Source organism: Sphaeramia orbicularis, chromosome 11, assembly GCF_902148855.1.
Source record: "Sphaeramia orbicularis chromosome 11, fSphaOr1.1, whole genome shotgun sequence".
In the NCBI taxonomy this organism is placed as follows: domain Eukaryota; kingdom Metazoa; phylum Chordata; class Actinopteri; order Kurtiformes; family Apogonidae; genus Sphaeramia; species Sphaeramia orbicularis.
Window position 1 is genome coordinate 40099439 of NC_043967.1, and position 20168 is coordinate 40119606.

The 20168-nt window shown below is 37.4% G+C and overlaps 1 protein-coding gene across 7 annotated transcripts in view; it reads left to right on the forward strand.

The window, feature by feature from the left end:
- The first annotated feature begins 1128 nt into the window (after positions 1-1128).
- Positions 1129-20168, forward strand: part of LOC115428498 (MAP7 domain-containing protein 1-like) — a 69673-nt gene continuing 50633 nt past the window's right edge. For all 7 annotated transcript variants that reach the window (XM_030147578.1, XM_030147579.1, XM_030147581.1 and 4 more), the window contains exon 1: positions 1129-1532. In XM_030147578.1, coding sequence (XP_030003438.1) covers positions 1466-1532 — 67 coding nt within the window. In that variant the 5' untranslated portion in view covers positions 1129-1465. The remainder of the gene's footprint in view (positions 1533-20168) is intronic.

A 20168-nucleotide genomic window follows, 5' to 3' on the forward strand; every position in this document is an offset into this window, starting at 1 on the left:
AAAGATTTTCTCCCTTATCTAATGAGCATTTTAAAGACTTTTACCATCAAATTAACCCTTTCATGCATGAATTATGAGAACCAAAGTCAAGATTTTTATTCCTCTTTAGGCATGAAAAAAAAACCCAATGCAATAGATTTTTTTTTTTTTTAATGAACCGATTTTTCATGGAGTTACAAAAATGTCCACTCAGCCGGACACCAAGTGTTTATTCATTTTTGAAGCAAAGAAACATGTATTTGAAACACAATATCAGAAAGTGATATACTGCGTGAAACCTATGAAATAATATTTTTAATGCAGCAGATCTGATGTTTTCTCATATTTCATCATACTCTAATACTAGTTATTACTCACTTCATGGAGATAATATATATTTAAAAAAAACTTGTTGTTTAAGTAACCTGTTAATTACAGTCTAGTAACTGAAAATTGATTTACACTCAAACATGTCAGTGCAGATCAGATTGATCAAGAACAGCAAAGATACAGTAATGGTATGAATGTCAGTGTATGGAATGGTGCAAAAGTGTCCACTGTGTTGGCTGATATGATTTGATTTGATTTATTTATTTCAAACATGCAAAAAACAAAAAAACAAAACAAAATAAAACATTCAAATGGACAGAATCTATCTCCAAGCACATTCAAATCTGAATTTTGCATGGTCGAAAAGGAGTAGGAAGTAGTATGAACTTATTTAATCCTACCCCTCAGTGCTTTTACACCTTTATCGCTAACTTAATACAAGAGTCAAACAATAATATTTTCCTAATTTTAACATCAAACCACGACAAATAGATAATGCAATTCTATGAAACTAAAACAAAATCCATAAATATACAAGAGAATAGCTGGAGAATAGCTGTCCACTGTAGTGACCAGTATGCATGAAAGAGTTAATCATATTTTGGGGTATAAGTGAAATCTTAAATAAAATCTGTAATACTAGTGGAGTATTTTTTTAGTAGTTTCTCATAAATAAAGGATGTGTATTCCTCCTCCATGGCTGGAGGATGCTCGGTTGTCATGGATACGTGTAACACCTGGATGCAGCGGTACTGTGTGTCTGCTTTTATTTTGCCATCTACATCCGGATGTTGCATTCTGATTATCTCTAACTGTCCTCCGGTCCTGCAGCTCAGAGGGCTCATTGCCGCTGGAGCTTTTCATTCTCACTGTAGATTTTCCAGTAAAGACCTCCAGACCTTCTGGATTTGACCGAGTCCACATTAACAACAAGACTCATCCGCCGCTTTTATCCTAACCCACTATTCCTGACATCCCTCGGGTATTCTCAGTAGGATTTGTATTCTCTATCTTGCTGATTTTGGCCACTTTTCTTGTATTCCGGTTGGATTTTACAAAGGGCGTGTTTGGTCGAGCTGTACCGGGAGTTTCATCTCCTGTACTTGTGCGACTCTGAGGAATGACAGCAACTGGAAAGGGACTGCGATCCGCCTGAATGAAAACAATGGATTATAAGGAGCTTGGACATCATTTGGAGGAGAAGCTGACATTACATGAGAAATGTAAGTACAGACAGTGTAAAAAAAAAAAAATAGGTCAGGAATAACAGTACAGTCAAACAGAGGCAGGAGAAGGTGGAGGATTGTGATTTTTAAGCATGTTATTTTTAATTTCTGATTTTTTCCCCCTATAATAAAAGAATGTGTTTATGTTTTTAAGATGAGCCCCAGTGTTGAAAAGTAGATGGATCCTTTCCTCTTTGTAGGTTCAACAGCTGCATTAATGCACCCTATCAGGTTTCCTCTCTCAAATCTTAACCCTGAGATGTTTAAGGATGTTTGTGTGACTTGGCAACACGCTTCAGTCCCTCCACACCTATCAGGCATCTAACAGGCGGATCCTAACCAGCAGACATCCTGGAAATGCTGCACTGAGCCGTGGTCTCCATTACCAAGCGCGTCAGTGGTGCACAGGGTGAAAAATGGCCCACATATGCACCCAGGCTGGTGCAGCCCCCTGCAAAACCAACACACTGAACAAAACACCCCTGAAGGAGACCTCTGCATTCCTCTCACTCTGGTTGGTGGAGGGGTACAGTGTCTTTCTTTTAAGGCACACCAGGAGGTTGATGCAGGATTGTAATCATCAGGTATTGCACAGATTTCTGGGTTAAAAAGTCCAGAACCTCAGACAGGACCTCATTTTTGGAGATACTGTAACAAGCACACAATTGCGTCAATACCACAGGTGTAAAAACAACAACAGCCTCAACCATTCATCTCCTTTTGACCTGCTAGAAGGTGACTTTCTTTTCCGTGGCGGCCCTCCCCCCCAGTCCAGTTGATGTTCAGAGCGATGGATGGAGGCAGAAATATCTGCAGCAGCTTTTTATCACCGCAAAGGCCTGTGTGGGTGTCTGTATGTACTGCACTCAGTAGAGGATGGAGAAAACAAGAGTGTGTTTTAGTGGGATATGCATGCGTTATATGCTGTTTATGAACATCATCAGCGTGGTGGTGTGCATATCGATGCAGGGATACATGATGACTTCCTCTTGAAATATCTTAGTTATAAACTGGCAGGTTGCAAATGTTGAGCACATGAAATCTTTTTAAACCCACCAACATGAGACTTCCTCTGGAGTTTGTCTTCAGTTACATTCTCATAGACGTACAAAGAAAGTATGAGTGTTAATATGATATTTTACAATGTCTAGCATTAATGCTCACTAGTCACTGAAGCCAGTATAATAATGATAAGCAAATTCCCAGTCACTCCAATGCCTGGATCCAATTAACTCTAATTAGAATCTGACGCTTTAATTTCAATACAAACCAATAAAATAAACAAAATATATACATAAATATATACCAAAAGTCTAGATCACTGAGGAAGATCACAGTTAAAATAATTAACAAGAAAAGCACTCGGAGAGCGCAGATCTCCGCCAAGACAGATGCCCCCCCCCCCCCAAATCACCACTAAGATTTAATCATTTCTTCCTTGTGCCAGTATCAACATTTCCTGAAAATTTCATGAAAATCCATCCATAACTTTGTGAGTTATCTTGCTAACAAACAAACATGCAAACACACAAAGCAAAGCGATCACAATATGAGGTAATGAGGGATTTTAATCAGTTTATGATATTGAAAAATCAATCCAAATTGAGTGGATTACTGGCAAAATCATTATTAAAGCATCCTTCCACACCTAAACCACAACAATACAAATAAAGACCAATCAAGGAGTAGGTGAACCACAGGTATGTTAAAAAAGGAATGCTTAAAACACTTTTTCACGCAATATTTGCTGCACTCAAGCACAAACAGAGCCATAAATATTAGGTCTGTGTCTATAAAGACGCCCCAAAATAAAGAAATCGGTTATGCTTACTGTTTTGACTAATCATCTCATGGATTATTCATGCACATCTAGACAATTAATCAATAAATCTGGAACTGAACATTAAATTCTTCATCTAAATCTGGTCATACATATGACTTTTTAGCTATCATTTCCCATCGAAAGGCTGACATTAGCCACTGAATAGTTTGCACAACATCCTGCTGGTTGTAATTAATGGGTAAAACCAGTTTTTATGTCTATCTAGTGTTTAAAAGTCTGTTGTCACTAAAAATATTTGGTTTGTCCAGTTTAACCAGCTGGAGTTTGGGTGGTGAGCTTTTTCTGTCTTTACTGTGTCCATGAACAGCCAAAAATAATAATAATAATAATGGATTGAATTTTATATAGCGCTTTTCTAGACACCCAAAGCGCTTTACATTATTGATCCATTATTCATTCACTCTCACATTCTCCCTCTGTTGGTGGTAAACTACATTTGTAGCCACAGTTGTCCTGGGGCAGACTGACAGATGCGTGGCTGACAATTCACGCCTACAGCCCCTCCGACCACCACCAAACATTCACATGCATTCATACACCAGTGTGAGTGGCACTAGAGGCAAGGAGGGTAAAGTGTCTTGCCCAAGGACACAATGGACTGACTAGGACAGAGCAGGATTCGAACCACCAACCCTTCGGTTATTGGACAACCCGCTCTACCACCTGAGCCACAGCTGCCCCATAATGACAGAAAAAATGACAGAAAAGACAGTGTGAAACCTGGAAGTTGTTGTATGTTTATGATTGCGCCGTGTTTTTATGGATAAATTATACAGTTTATTAATTTGTCGGGAACTTCAACATTTGTTTTGATGCATAAAAGTGTTTCTGCCTGGATTTGGCAAGAACCATATTGTATTCAGCCATTCAGCCAAAATGTAGCAGGTTTTGTTTCCAAGCCAGTGAGTGTTGATCAGCATGTGACGTTTTCAGGAATGCTTGAGGCTAAAAAAGGGCCAGGGCGGTAGATAAACATAAACATTCTTCCTCTGTGAGTCCTTTCTAAGAGCAGCCAGTTTCATTCTTGTAAAAAAAAATAGGAGAACCCAGCCGGGGTTTGTTTGTTTTTTACATCCCGGTGCCTTGCAGAGACATGAGAGTGGATCATAATCCTATATCAGGGTGATTTATTCAGGTCTGAGTATGGCAGACCATCCAAATCCCCGACACCCGTCCACACCCACACCCACCCGTCCTGACCTCATCCCTCCTGTCATCCCTCAGACCCATATGAAACCAGTCAACCAGCAGCTTCCCACTCAGCTTGTAACTTCCTTTGTTTCTTAACTAACCGAGCTGGAGTCGAACCAGTCGTCTCCAAGACATGACACGTTCAAAGAGTCTCTGTTTGGGCCTCACAATAGGAGTGGTACCAGTTTCTGCTTGAAACACAATTCACCTTTTGTGTGATGAAGCTCTATTCTTATCCTAAAATAGCTCCAAGAGGATATTTTATGCTTTTTATAATTTTCTACTATATATAGACAAGGGACCGTTTAATGGAAAAATACAACATAAAGCGTCTTATACCATATTTAATCTTAAAATCTGTTATATTTTTGTCATGTTCAAGGTCACAAAGACATCAGAAAACATGGAATTTAAGATTAGGGGTGTTAGAAAATATCAGGTCTGCAATATATTGTGATATTTCATTTCACAATACTGTATTGATATTAAAAAGTAAATATTTATTCAAATGCAGATATGGTGGAGGTACATTTTTATGTTTTGTTTTTCTTTATTGTTTATATGTTATTTATTATTATTTAACACTGTTTTATTAAATAATGGTTATCCTAAAAGCACTTTTTACTGTCTGAGAGGCAGATGGTAGAAGAATTAGAAAAATTTTGTGATATAACATTAGATCCTGTTCTGATCAAATAAAAATGTGTTTAGTATTTGTAAATATTTCTGGTGTATTTCAATTCTTCCAGGAAATAATCTTTAAAAAAAAAAATTGCCTTTTTAACAGTATCATGATATATCGTATCGTGATCCTAGTATTGTCATTTGTATTGTATCACCAGAATCTTGCCAATACACACCCCTACTTAAGATTTCATTCGAATAAGGATGCACTGGTCATCATGGATATTGGCTGATATTTGCCGATGTCAGTCAATACTGATATTTTCTCTTTTCACTGATGGCAGTAGCAGATGTTCATTTATTCACTGTCATGGCTAAATTTGTGCTCATCCAAAGATAATGTAGTAAAGCGCTGAAAGATTTTAAAATAGTAATTATTTTTGTATTTATATAATGAAAATGTTTATTTCCTGGCACAAAAGGGGGGGGAATAACAATGAAAACAACATAAACAGAAAGTAGCATGGGCTATTACCCAAAGTGTCATTTCAGGTATCAGTATCAGTATTGGCCAAGTCAGTGCATTCATACTTGTGACTTCCCAGATATCTGTAAAGCTGCGTATGACTTTCGTTTCCCACAGTGCATGTTGCGACAAATTTCCGGAAATGCCCGAGTGACCTACCGGCTCTGTTTGTAAACACATGGTTTGTTTATGGTGGAGTACTCTTCGAAATTGTTCACCATGAGGGAAGAGATTCAGGTGCGTAATCACGGAAAGACTTACGGATTCATGATACTTAGGCTATGACTCGGGTTTTACAGATTTGATGAAAAATTGATGAAGAAACTCATGTGCAGCTTTAAGATAAGATATCCCTTTATTAGTCCCACAAGGGGAAATTCCAAATTTAAGGCAGCAACAAAAGAGTACAGCAGAGCACACAGTAGCTCAATTTGATAAACAAAGTCTTTGCGCATTGTTCAATAAAATCAAACAAACCCATAAAAACATGAAATAAAAATCCTGCCTGGCTATAAAAATGTGCATATCAGAGCTGGAGCTGATAGACACTCATGGTTAGTTCTCAGTCATTTGAGTTTGGAAGGAATGTTGATTGTTGCTGAGACTTTCACACTGAAGCCAGCTGCCAGATGTTAGTGGGTCTTTTGTCCAGTGTGAGAGGGGAATTAGTAAGGTGTTGGCTGGGGTGGGATGGTTTTTTCATGCTATTTATTTGCACATTAACATTTTATTGAGCTGCTTCTTTTTCATAGCTACTTTCACACAGAACAGAAGTATTAGGTTGTCTATTTTTGAACATGGATGTGATTTTTTTTTTAGCTCTTGCAATGTCAAAAAGGCATCAGGTAATCACATGCTAAGTGGAAGTTATGTCACAAAAGATGCAGGAGAGATATAAAGATCATGATGAGCTTGCACAGTTTAGTTTAGGATTTAGTAGAGTTAGCTCCTGTATGTGGCAGTATCTCTCCTTCACTTTCTTGACCTTGGTTGTAATTCTCCTTAAGTCTCATTTTCTTTTTCCAAGGGAGGATGGAGACAAGAATATCATGACTATATGACGATGAATCTAAAGTTTTTTTCTCACAAATTAAACTAAATAAGTGATGCAACAGTTGCGTAGTTTTGATGCAGTATTTCACATTTTTGTGTCTTATTTGTCCTCCTGCTGTGTAAAGTAGAGTTTGACGAGCATTAGAGGGTTTCATAGGTTGATATCATAATGTGGTTTGGAAAAAGCCAATAACTGATTGTTTTGTACGATATTCATGCAAATGCACAATGCATGCCCTAAGGCGCAGGTGTCAAACATGCGGCCCAGGGGCCAAAACCGGCTAGCCAACGGTTCCAATCCGGCCCGTGGGCTGAATTTGCAAAGTGCAAGTTAGGGCATCAAACTCAAAAATAATATCATAATAACCTATAAATAATGACAACACCAATTTTTTTCTCTTTGATTTAGTGCAAAAAACATTAAATTATGAAAATGTTTACTTTAACAAACGATCCTTTAACAATAACGTGAATAATTTGAACAAAATGAAGAAATTAAGAAAATTATGTGCAATTTTAACAATTTTCTGCCTTTTTCTAAATGTTTTGTGCATATGTATAAATGATAAGTCGAGGCATAATATTGATAAAATTGTACTTATAATTCCATTTTTTTCAGGTTCTTCACATCCTTTTTGTTTGGATAGTTTGTAAATGTAAATACTGGCATGATTGAACGTTATTTTTTTGCACTAAAAGAATTTGGAGTTGTCATTATTTATTGGTTATCATGCTATTATTTTGCTGGTCTGGCCCACTTCAGATTAAATTGGGCTGAATGTGGCCCCCGGAAGAAAATGAGTTTGATACCTCTTCCCTAAGGTGACTATACTTTACCTTTATTGAAAATGGACGATTCTTAAACTGAACAGTCAAAGTAATAAATGTCTGAATAAATCCAATAATTCCGCCAAAAGAAGACAACGACTGTTAATGGACAACAGATCCACTATATTCAGAAGAAACATTCTGTGTGTCTGGTACTCACAGGGAATTGACAATAAAGACTATGACTCTGAGCGCAAACTTTACAAAATTAGCAAATGTAGATAGGATTTGACTTAAAACTAACTGTAAAAAGTCTAGGTGGGGGCAATTGCTGTGTGTTATTTTCCCTCAAAGTCAGTATTTCCAATGCAGAGGCCTCATATTTACTATTGGCCACTATTGGCTCCAACTTTCAGCCAATACTGACAGTTGGGAAAATGTCCAAACCACTTTTTAGACTGTAAAACTTTGGTCCAAAATCACACTTACGTCTAGAGTAAGAACTGGTGATGACTATAGCATAGGATTTACATCATTTTCATCAAACTTCTCAGGGTCAGATCATCCTGAAGAGATCACATCCATCAGGGTTTTCCTTTTATTTGTCACCTGTCTGTATGCTGTGTTATACATATATTTAACACTAGACACCACAGTTTCCGACAGAAGCTGAACTGACCAGCCTTAAAACACCCAGAACAAACAAACGGGCATTGAATTGAAACTCAGTCCCAGATGAAAACTGTGTTATCATCAGCAGTGACTCCATATTATCTTTATAAGTCTGGTTGCCCTGCAGTCAGTCTCGCTTCTCAGCTAAAAGCTCCTCTGTGGAAGTAATCATGAGACGTGGACTCCCTTTGGCCCTGTGAGCTTCCCCAGTCATGCTGACGTTATGTTCTTGGCACATATTCAAGATCTCAGCCTGACTGGAAATGTAGATTTTGGCCCAGAAACCCCTCTCTGCCGACTTTTGGATTCGTCTCGCCAGCACTGAGCTCAGAAAGTTCAAAGCAACAAATAACCTTGGTTTGGGGTTTCCAGGTTGTAAAAACAAACATTGCATCCAGGTTTTATGTATTTAGGTTTCCCAATCTATAGAGCCTAGATCCTAATCTCCGAATTACAACAGAGTGCTAATAATTATGTTCATTGTTGTGTAATCTGCTCATTGGTTTGGTATTTGATCACTTAAAAAATCCTTAAATCACTTGTTTGGTCTGACATACAGCGCAAAGTCTTGACTCTTGTCCTAGATATCCTATTTGGTTTTACATAAGGCAAAAAAGCTACAATTTTTACAATTTAGAGGCTCCGAAGTGTTTGTGTTTTTCTTGAAAAATTAAAGATTAGTCCATTTATATACCTGAAACTGTACCTGTCCAAATCTGTATATATTCAAATCCGTATTTATATATATTTTTTTATATTTATAACCATTTGCACCACATTCATATCAAACCGTATTTGCACTCTCCTTTTAAACACTTTTTATTCAAATTTATATGACTGTTTTACACATATGTGTATGTTTGCTGCTGACAACACTGTGAATTTCCCCATTCTGGGATCAATAAAAGAATATCGTATCTTATCTTAACTTAACTTAACTTAACTTAACTTATCTTATCTTATGTCACAGTTCCACCACAAAGTACTAGCAACTGGAAGATATCAGAATTGTTATATTTTACATATTATGTTGTTAAGTTTATGTTGTTAATTAATATGTTGAGCCTTTTTTTGTCATACTGTTGTTGTCTCTGGGTCCTCCGGTTTAATTAAAAACAGATATATAGAGGTTTATTCTCCTGTTCCCTTGACCACAGTGCTGATGTAGATCTGGAGTCGGTCCCTGAGCACCTTAAATGGCACCTCATTGCTCCTAATATGTGCTAAGTGCTAATGCTAATGCTAATGTCTGTGTGTTTATTAGAAACAGGTAAAATGCAGAGACTGCATTTCCCTAATAACAAAGCTACTAAAGCGAGTCGACCTTTAACCTTTACTCTAACCTTAACTAATAATTGTTTCTAAACCTGGGAGTTTAATTATAAGGTAAATGTCAAAGGTCACACAAGCCCTATTTGACCTCTGGCGATTTGGAATTTAACCCCCATGCCTGTGTTTCATGTGGTGCATTCACACGGAAAAAGCAAAGTCTGTTTTTTACTTGAATTTATTGACAATATTCCTCTGTTCTTTTCTTTAAGAAAGACAGAAAAATGTTCCTCACTGTAGCTGTCATGCGTCCCATCCATCTCATTATCTTTTCAGATGTTGGTTGAAGATTTACGATTGTGCTTTCAGTGACTATACATGTTATACACTGACATAAACCTCCTGGATGTCCTTCTGATGCCGCATTTTCACTTCGTGTTACTGGCTCGACTTGACTCAGCCATTTTGCCTTTCCATTATGTGAAAGTACCTGGAATCTGGTACTATTTTTTTAGTATCTGCTTGGCCGAGGTTCCAAAACGGGTGAAGAGATACTAAAATGTGATGTGTAAACACTGCAGACCACTGATTGGTCAGAGAGTTGTCACTGCGTCATTGCATCATCAATGCGCGTCTCACCATTTTTAACAAATCAGATTCGGAAGTTGACAGTTGATATACCGTTAGGCTAAATACATCCATGATGACAGCCTGCAAAACGACACCGTGGTTGGTCGAGGAGGTTCTTTCGTCTTCTCTTCCTCTTTATTTTTACTGTCAGCTGTATCGTGTTGAAGACGATGTTATGGAAGTTGTAGTCGCTATGACGACCAGGTACTCTAAAGTCGGTACTATCCTGTAATGGAAATGGCATACAGGAATAGTACCTGGTACCCGAGTTGAATCAAGTCAAGTTGAGCCGGTACCACGTAGAGGAAATGCGGCATTAAACACTTAAAACTGTGTTTTATCATCATCAGTGCAGCCTTTATCATCCTCGTCACAGAAGTAGACTGAATAAATCCGCAGGAGAAAAAAAAATCCTGCAAATCCCACCAAATTACAGATATATCAATTCACCCAGGACTAATATTATCATGGGATGTCAGCGTTACAAATAATAGACATGGCAGATTTGTGCAGGATTAAGATCACAGATGACCTCCACAATTTTTACATATTAACCAGACTGATCTCAATAAATGGCGATGTATGTTCTGCCAGTTCTTACGGCATCTGGTGTGCTATACCTACGCATTTTTGACCTTTTGCATGTTATTCAACGCCATTGGTTTACATGAACTAGCAATCTTGTGTCAATTTACGGCAAGATCTCCGGTTCACATAACCCTAACCCTCAGTGCGTGGTATTTGACGTATCGATTCAGTTTGGACAGGGGGCTAATAACGGCGTGAACATACACATGGAAAGCTTATAATGCGTACATATAACACACCATCAAAAAGTGGCGTGTATGTCATGATATCACAGAGGTTCACAGGAGATACTTGTCTGATGTAAACATGGCTAAACTCAATCTGAAATCCCCCAAATTACAAAAATTATTATAAAAACCTTTGTGTCTTCAGATGTTTAGTTCCAACCAACAATTGAGATACAGGAAAGGTAACCTTCCAAGTCACAGCTGTGAACAGTGTATTTGTTTTGACACACAACCTTAAAAATCTGTGTGTGTCAGGAATGGCATGAAAAATTAACAACCAAAAGACAAAGCTTCTCTCAGCTCCTGTTTTCTTTCAGCTGACTCGTGCTTGACGCCCAGGGGCTTGAATGCACATGTAGACAGGAGATGTGCTGGGTGTGTTAAAGGATCGGCTAGAATGACTCGGAGAAACCGGACGGGGAGCCGGGCTTTAGGCGTGTTGTTGTGTAAAGGCAGAACAGACCACAGCGCTCGCTCTCCTCTGCGATCCACGTCAGCGAGCCCTGTGACCAGATGTTATAAATCACCGCCGTGACGCCACAGGAAAGCAGAGGAAACGCTCCAGTCCGCTGCTGCTGAGCAAGAAGAAGCAGAAGGATGTCGTTTCCTGAGCGCTTCTGCACAGATTACTCATGTTTCCCTTGGTTTTCCAGTGTTCACAAGTTCAGAACCCATGAATAAGACATTGATATTAATAATCCCGTTTGCAGGATAATCCCTTTAAGAGACAGTGTGAGGCAGAGTTTAGTCATGAAAGGAAGTGTCATATCACATTTTATAGCGTAGAGTCATTGTAGAAACACCTACACTTGTCTTCACATCTGCATCTATTTTAAAGCTAATGTGGAAGGAAACCATCAAAATCATAGGTGGATTTTCAAGCAGAAACACCAAATATTTAGTTTCTGATGGAGCTGTCTGTCACAGGGATGAAAGTGTTGCTTTATTTGTTGTGAAGAATCATCTTTTTCAGTTAATGTTAATATCAGTGTTATAGTTTTTTTTCCAACTATATGTATTGAACATTTTCAATGAACACAACAGACAGTATATCAATTCGTAACAGTCAATGCGCAATCAAGAATGACATATCTGACTGTCAATACCTATCCCTTCCCACCCACCCAACCCACAGGCCAAATAAATAAATAAATAAATAAATAAGGAAAAACGTAAAAGAAAATCAAAAACAGAAACCATAAATAATGATAAAGGAACTCAAATCGTAAAAAATAAAGGTAGTACAGTATACAGAAATAAGAGAAGAAAGGAAAAACTACACATAATTTCTCATTCACTCCTTTCCTCTCCTTTCCCCTCTTTCTCAATGATGTTTAATCCTCAGTGTTATTATAGTTTTTAATCCTAATAATAGTTTAATTATGTCTCCTCTAAAATATCAGTGCTGTTGCATGGCTTTGCAACTAAATTCCTGATATTTAAGAACCAATGTATCAAATTTAGGTGGATCTTATTGCAGAAAACGAATTTAATTAGGGATGCACAGATTCTAAAATTCTAAGAAGCTACATTAAAAATGAGATTTTGGCTGATAGCTGCTGCCGATACCTATTTAACTGTCTGTTATAAAAAAAAAAATCACTATGAATATAAAATTATTTGCTACTTTTAACACCTATTATCCCTTCAAGACATTATCTTTGAATGAAGACAGATTTTAACTTAAAAATTTATGAAAAAAATCCCAAAAATCTTTTATATAACACAACAGATAAACACCTGCCACTGCTAACTTGTATGGCGATACCAATATTGGCTGATATGAGCTAATATTACTATTATATTGCAAATATTGTTCGCTATAATTTTGATAGCGATGTCCAGCTGATGTATTAGTGCATTCCAAAATTGTAATATCCATAATTACACATTTAATTATATATAATCAACTGGATTTATCCCTCATTATGTCTTTATTACCTTAGAATGAGCTGGTAATATAGATAGAGTAGGTTAGGCTCTCTCAACAGAATCCACCACAGTTGTACGGTATTTCAGAATGGAGAAATCACACTATTACGCTATAAAAGGCATATATTATGTTTCAGTGGCAAGGTAGAGGATAATCAGTTGCCTACAGTCTGCAACCTTGCAACTAGAAGCCTCTATAGATGCTCATTAAAATTAGATGGAAGTGCCTCAAGATACAGTCAGCGGTACTAATTCCACAGTCATGTACCATTAAATCATAGCAGAAGAGGAGGACACACAGTGAGAGGACATTTTTGTTAGTTTTATCATCTTTTTATACAGGTGAATGGAGAAAAATCTAACCATTACGCTAAATAAGCTCAACTACTTGCAATAATACGATTATGTAATAACTGTGACAGATGTGTGGATTTGCTGCTTGTTTGCTTTGCTGCTGTGTTGACAATTGGCTCAATAAGTAATGATGTTTTTTTTTTTTTCTTTTTATTGGACTGAGCAAGCATTTTACTTCGTCCCAAGTCGGTTCAACAGCCTTTTTTCTTTTAACATTAGAGTAAATGGAAGAATTAGAATTTAGAATGTTGTGTACAAATTAACTGCAGAAGAATTCGGAATGATTCATCTTTATTTCTGCATGTATTTCATTAAGCGGAGATGCTTAACAGTAATATTTTCCAACCTCTAGGTGTGTATGTGACTGAGGTGAAGCAGGTCATCCACAAACCTCTCAGTTTCCAGTTCAATACCTGATTTTTCCTTGTCACGAACTTGAATCCAGAGCTAAAGCAGCACAGAGGTTTGATACCCACATGCAAAATCAATTACATGATTTTGTCCTTTTAGGTTTGTACTGCTGAATATGGCAAAAATACTAGAAGTGAAGATTCCCTTTGATGTGTTAGAGTCTATTGATTGTGTCCTTAGGGTTTTTCCTGTTTACCCTGAGGTATGCCTTTTCTCTTTTTCATTCTGCTGCTTGTACAGTTTTTTGTTTTTTTTTTCTGCCTTGGGATTTGGCGTGCCTGTTAAAGTTTAATTGATCAAAATTAATGCGGCTGAATTCATCTTAGAGGTTTTCGCTCTGCTTACTGGAAAGGAAAACTCAGCTTAAATCTCCTTCAAAGGAGAGAAGTGGCAAATTAATGTCAGCAACGCAAACATGTAATTATCTTGTAGCTCTGGATAATGTTTATATAATGTCGAGGTTTTCTTTGAATTCGTGGCAGGCGTTCAGCTGTCCCCTTTTGGCTCGTTCGCACCCGTCCCCCTTTTTTTTTTACCCATGATGCCTTGCGGTGTGTACTGGATGATTTTGTTGATACTTGAATCTCAGGGGAATCACTAGCAGATGCAGCCCCCCTCTCCTGCTTTGAAGTGTGTGTGTGTGTGTGTGTGTGTGTGTGGAGATAACAGGCCTGGTGTGGCTACATTTGACGCTCATGCCCACTTAAACCCACTGTAGCTCGCTCTCACCAATACACACATGCACGTGTCACTCAGCCCACATCATCTCAGTCACAGGACCCACAGACTCTAATATTAGATGATGGCTGACGCTCTTAACAGACTGCACGACTGCAACCTAACACCAGCTGGGAACAAAACAACATAAAAATCCCAATCTGTTAAAATAGATCTGATTATATTTACTGTTGTTCTGTCAAATGCTCTGACATCATGTGGCGCGTCAGATGCTTTCTTTCTGTTTTGGTTTGGTTTTTCGAGCCTCTGCAGATTATTTCAAAGGCAGACGAGCAGCGTTAAACCTGTTAAAAAGTGCAGCTTCTCCTACTGCAGAGACAATCGATTACCTCTGCAGTCTCCCCCTGTGACGCCACACTTCCCTACGCCCCCCTCCGTTATCCACTCGCAGCAGCTCGACAAGCCTCTCTCCTCCTTTAGGGTCTTTTATTCCCTGAAAAGATCTTTGTAAAACTTTCCAAGATGGAGCTTTGTGTTGATCCGTGACCTCAGTAAGGTGTCGCCACTGTCCTCCAGCATTTTGTTGGCATTACTTCACAAACTAAATAAGGGAATAGGGATTAATTCAGTTCAAGTATAATAATAAATGTGTTCATAGCCTCTTAGCCTCAGCTGTTGCATCTGTGTTGCCGTGGTAACAATACACAACACTGATAGCAACTTACACATGCAATACATCCATGTAACCAGAAAAACATCAGCTAACATCTCTACAAAACCAATGTGGTCAACTGTGCACCACTAAGTTAACACTAAACAGATTCAACAGTACACGTATTATTACTCTACTGTTAAAACTCACTGAATGAGCCAAAGAAGTATGAAAATAAAGCTTGCATTATGAATTATGAATATGAATTTTGTCTGTTTTCTGATCATTAGTGATTTATTCCGAACATGCAGTGAAATTTAACATATATGTACTAGCAAAACATACATAATAATACAAATATCAAGAATCATAACAATCTTAGACAGAAGAAAAGCACAATAGTTCCATTTATATGCCCGAAAAGGGGTGGGAAGAAGTGTAACTTATTTAATCCCACCCCCTCTCCCTACAATATTAATTAATAATATATGTCCCTCTTTTACATTACTCCTCTATATTTATATATCTATTCACACACAAATATCTATTCACACTAGGGCTGCTCGATTATAGAAAAAAAAAAAATCACAATTATTTTAGCAATAATTGAAATCACGATTATTAAAAACGATTATTTGTTGACCTTAAAGTTGTTTATTTTTTTCTTGCAAAACAATGTAAGATATACTCTTTAAATATAAATAAAGCTTTTAACCATTAAAACAAAGTATGTTCACTTGTGTACGAAACAAAAAAATCTTTGAATGCAAATAAGTATACTGTAAATTCAAGTATATTTCCTTTTGTAAACAAATAGTGCACTGGAATTAAACTGCTCTAGACTTGCCATAGAACTGGAGCAATAATAAAAAAAAAAAACTCACGTAAAGTGCAAATTATAAATTCAGGTATGTTCAGTGTAGTATGAAACATAGTAAATTCAGTGGCGTGCCGTGAGGTTTCAGTTAGGTTAATACAGGAGTTGCAGCGTAAAGAGATTCGGAGACTGAAGATTGCATTGCGGACAAAGTTGTAGACGGAGTTTTTTTTATGTTTTTTAGTTTTTCATAAGATTATGATAAAGGTCGCGGTGGTTAAACTTTAGATGGTTAAGAAGGTTTGCTGTGTTACCGGTCGGTGCGGACACAACTACGAAACACTTTTTGCACATAATGGGTTTTTGCTCTTCATCAAACCCAAAGTGATTCCATACAATTGAATTTGACTTACCTTTTTTGTTTACCAAGCACTTCTGCTGCGATTCTCCTGCTATTTTTCCAGACCGCTAGGTACGACTTTCCTCTTGGGGTGGACCTGCCGGCTAGCTGGCAGCAGTAGCTTAGAGGGGGGAGGGGCAGAGCAGCTCCTGGTAGCTTGCGTGCGTGTGAATTAAACAACTCAAAATTAATAATCGTTTTTTCTCGATTACATTATTTTTGTAATCGTTGCGTGTAATAATCGAAATCGTAATTGAATTTCGATTAATTGCACAGCCCTAATTCACACACAATCATAACTTGGTTTTATATGAATGAAGCTTCTGCTATTGGCTAATCCATTGTTTTTTGTTAATATTGAAATGATTCTGGCAAGACATGTTTCAATATAACAATAATATGTTTCTGTGGTCATGATGCGTGGCTTGTGTGTTGTGTTATAACACACATAGCGTTTTTGTAAAGGTTTATCAAGTAATCTTTAGTGGCACCTAGTGTTGAGTTTTCAGATTGCAGCCAACTGATACCACCCCCCTCTCCCTCCGCAACGGTGGCAGCTAAAAACACAAAACCATAGAGTTTGTGTGTGTTTTGACTTTTATGCTCTGTTTCATCAGAGATAATACCTCAGGTTACATTTAAATATAATAGGTGGTGGTAACTTCCCTCAACGCTGCCATGTTTTTCACTCCGAGTGTCTATAGAAACATGGTGGATGATGACCTACGCTGAAGTGGTTATTTTTCTCTGCATCCACGTTTAAATTATCGTTACGTCATGAAAACTGACTTTTAACCCTTTCATGCATAAGTCACTCCAGTGGACAGTTATTCTCCAGCTGTTCTCTCGTATATTAATAGGTTTAGTTGTTTTAGTTCCATATCAGCCAACACAGTGGACACTTACGCATCATCTCATATCCTGACATTCATAAACGTAACTATAACTTTGCTGTTCTTGATAAACCTGATCTGCACTAACATGTTTGAGTGTAAATCAATTGTTATTTGTTAGACAAGAAGGTTTTTTTTTTGCACATTATCTCGATGAAGTGAGGAATTAATAGCATTAGAATATGTTAAAATGTGAGACGACATCAGATTAGCAGCATTAAACATGTTTTTATTTAATTGTTTTCATATCCCTCTCTGATATTGGGTTTTAAACATGTTTCTTTACTTCAAAAATTAAATGCATGGATATTTTTGTAACTCCACAGAAAAAAAAAAAACTCGATCGCATTGTTTTTTTCATGCCTAAGGAGGAATAAAAACACTGAAGAAAAAAATCTTGACTAAGGTTCTCACAATTAATGCATGAAAGGGTTAAAACAGCTTTCAAGACGGAAAATTGTTACCCTGTAGTGTCTAGAACTTTACACCCTCATGCTCAGATTCACTCATACCCTCTGTTAATTCACGTAAGGCCAATTTACATTTGACTCGCCCTAGCAATTACAAGTTTATACTTAAATGATCTCTCATTGCACATGCTCACTGAGGTATTTTACATATTAGTGATGCACATGGTCGCCACCTACAGGCCTGGCATACATAGATGTACAAAGGTATTTTATAAAATGACTGCCATGTAGACACATTTTGCAATTTATCTGTGCTAATGTGGACTACAGTGACAAAAAACATAATTCTTATTTTCAGCTGATTATAAAATAAAAGTAATAAAAATACAATAAAAACATCATTTTGATTGTTATATTCTATTTAGGGCCCTCTAAATCTTGCATTCTGACTTTTTAAATCCAACAGTAGAGGAGCTCTTGTAGTATTCAAGATAGTGTCATTTATTAGTAACATCTTTCAACAGTGTATTATATTATTTACAAATACATTTCATTGTTTTTTGTTTTTTTTTTCTTTTCACAGCCTCAAGTTACATGCAGTTTGTTCTGTCATGAAAATTTATTTCCTTACCACAGGTCATGTGATGAGTAATTGCTTTTTCACAGTTCTCTTTAATCACTTTTTGCTCACATTTTAACCCAGTATCTGACAGGTTGTGTTTTCATGCTCTTGGGTTGTATGTTTCTGGGCTTTCGTGGCATCGTTTGTTGACCTGCAGTGACCAGGGTGTGACGACAGTCCCCCTCAGCCCTGAAACCAGACCTCAGCCGAGATTAAACTTAGTCTGTCATCATACCTCAGCGCATTGCCAGGTCACCGTTACTCAGTCATGTCCTACTTAATGAGTCCAAAACATGAGTGTGGTGGAGCAGCTGTGGTCTATATACTGTTGTGTTGACCTGTTTCTGGGGTTTCCATCACAAAACACTGTTAGTTTTGTGTAAATATTCAAACTGAGCTTTAACATTCACGTATCAGTTGGCCTCAGTTTGTTGTGAAATCTGTGAACGATGGCATTAATATTACAGTGGCTGTAAAAACACAGACTCCGAGTTTTCAATTTGTGAAGGGACCTAGTGAACTGTGGTTTTAACAGAAATAAACAGGACAAAACTACAGGGAAGCCAATTAATAATTTCTATATAAATCTCTGTTTCTTTTGTCTCTCCTGTTGCTGACTTATCACCACACTTTGTTATAGTTATGCCAGTGTTGGAGATAAGTCAGGCACCCTCCGCTGTTGTTGAATAAGGATAAAAACTCTGTGGTTGTGCTTTAAATAAATCACACTTGTCACTTGTCTTGGGCGCAGGATAAAGCTTTGCAAAATAAAGTTGGAAGGGAAATTGTTATGGTGGAGCATGTGTGAACTTGCATGCTGTGGTATTAAAATGACGGAATACTTAAAAAAAACAAAGAAATATGTGCATCTTTGTCAAAACTTGCCATTTTTAGTTTGTAGTTGCAGCTCAGAGATGTTGATCTTTCATGTTGTAAAGGAACAACAACGTCAAAGACAGAAATAGTCATGCAGAGGGTGGATATATTGTTTCTTTGATCTTTATTCTTGGTTTTAATGAGAAAAAATGTTACTAGAGGATTTTATACTGTGTAAAGTGACCTTTTCAATATAACAAAATTCTTGATCCTAATAAGCAAGTAAGATGAGACTGATAAGAAGTGCGTATCAGTACACTATATTTTAAACTGATCTAGCTATTCGACCGCTTTTGTCCTCCCTTCCGTCACTTTCTTCTTTTGTTATTTCTAAAGCTGCACCTCCGTCTGACCTTTCACTTCTTCTGTTTGTAAATCAGCAGGTGAAAATGCCAGATCAGCAGCTGAGGTTTGTGTTAATAAGAGGCTGTGGAAGTCTGCGCGTTGGATATTATGTGGTGGGAGACACATCCAATAGAAACTTATCTCGGGGATTATTTACATCATGGGTTTTTCTTATTGTCGCTGCATCGTTGAGCTGAATCTACAGATGAGGTAACGGCTGAGGAAGTGAAACGGTCCAGTCACAACAAACCACGCCTCAGTTATTTTCTCACATGGTTTCAGACAGAAGCTTTTTTCACCACCTGCCATTTAGCTAATTCAGTCCAAAAATCCGCTTTTTCTTTTCTTGCAACATCACCTTTGACCTTATTTTTAGTATCAAACTTGAGCTTGTGAATATAGAAGCAGGAAAATGTGAATAATAGATCATCCATTTATGATTCATGCTTGGATGTTTGTGTCTTTATGACTGGGTAACCCATTTCTCTGTGGTTAAAAGCATCTGGAGATCCCTCCGGTGTAGAGCAGCAACATCCTGTCGCCATTTAGACATAATCCATTTTAGATCCCATGTTTAAACCCCACACGTCTTTGCACATCTGGATATTTTTGTGTTTTTTCTTATAATTCTTGGCAGTGGATGGGAATTTTCCTACTTAACTTTAATTTTATGAATTATTTGGTACAACAAAGTGCATTTGTGACAAATATCCCTCCAGGAAAATCTGTTTTTTTCTTGTGTATATTTACTGTCATACACAAGCATCTCATGTCCTGACCAGTGATATTTGTGTCAATTTGTGGCACTACATAAATCAACTGGGTGTTTGTTGAAGAGTCAGTGAACCTCAA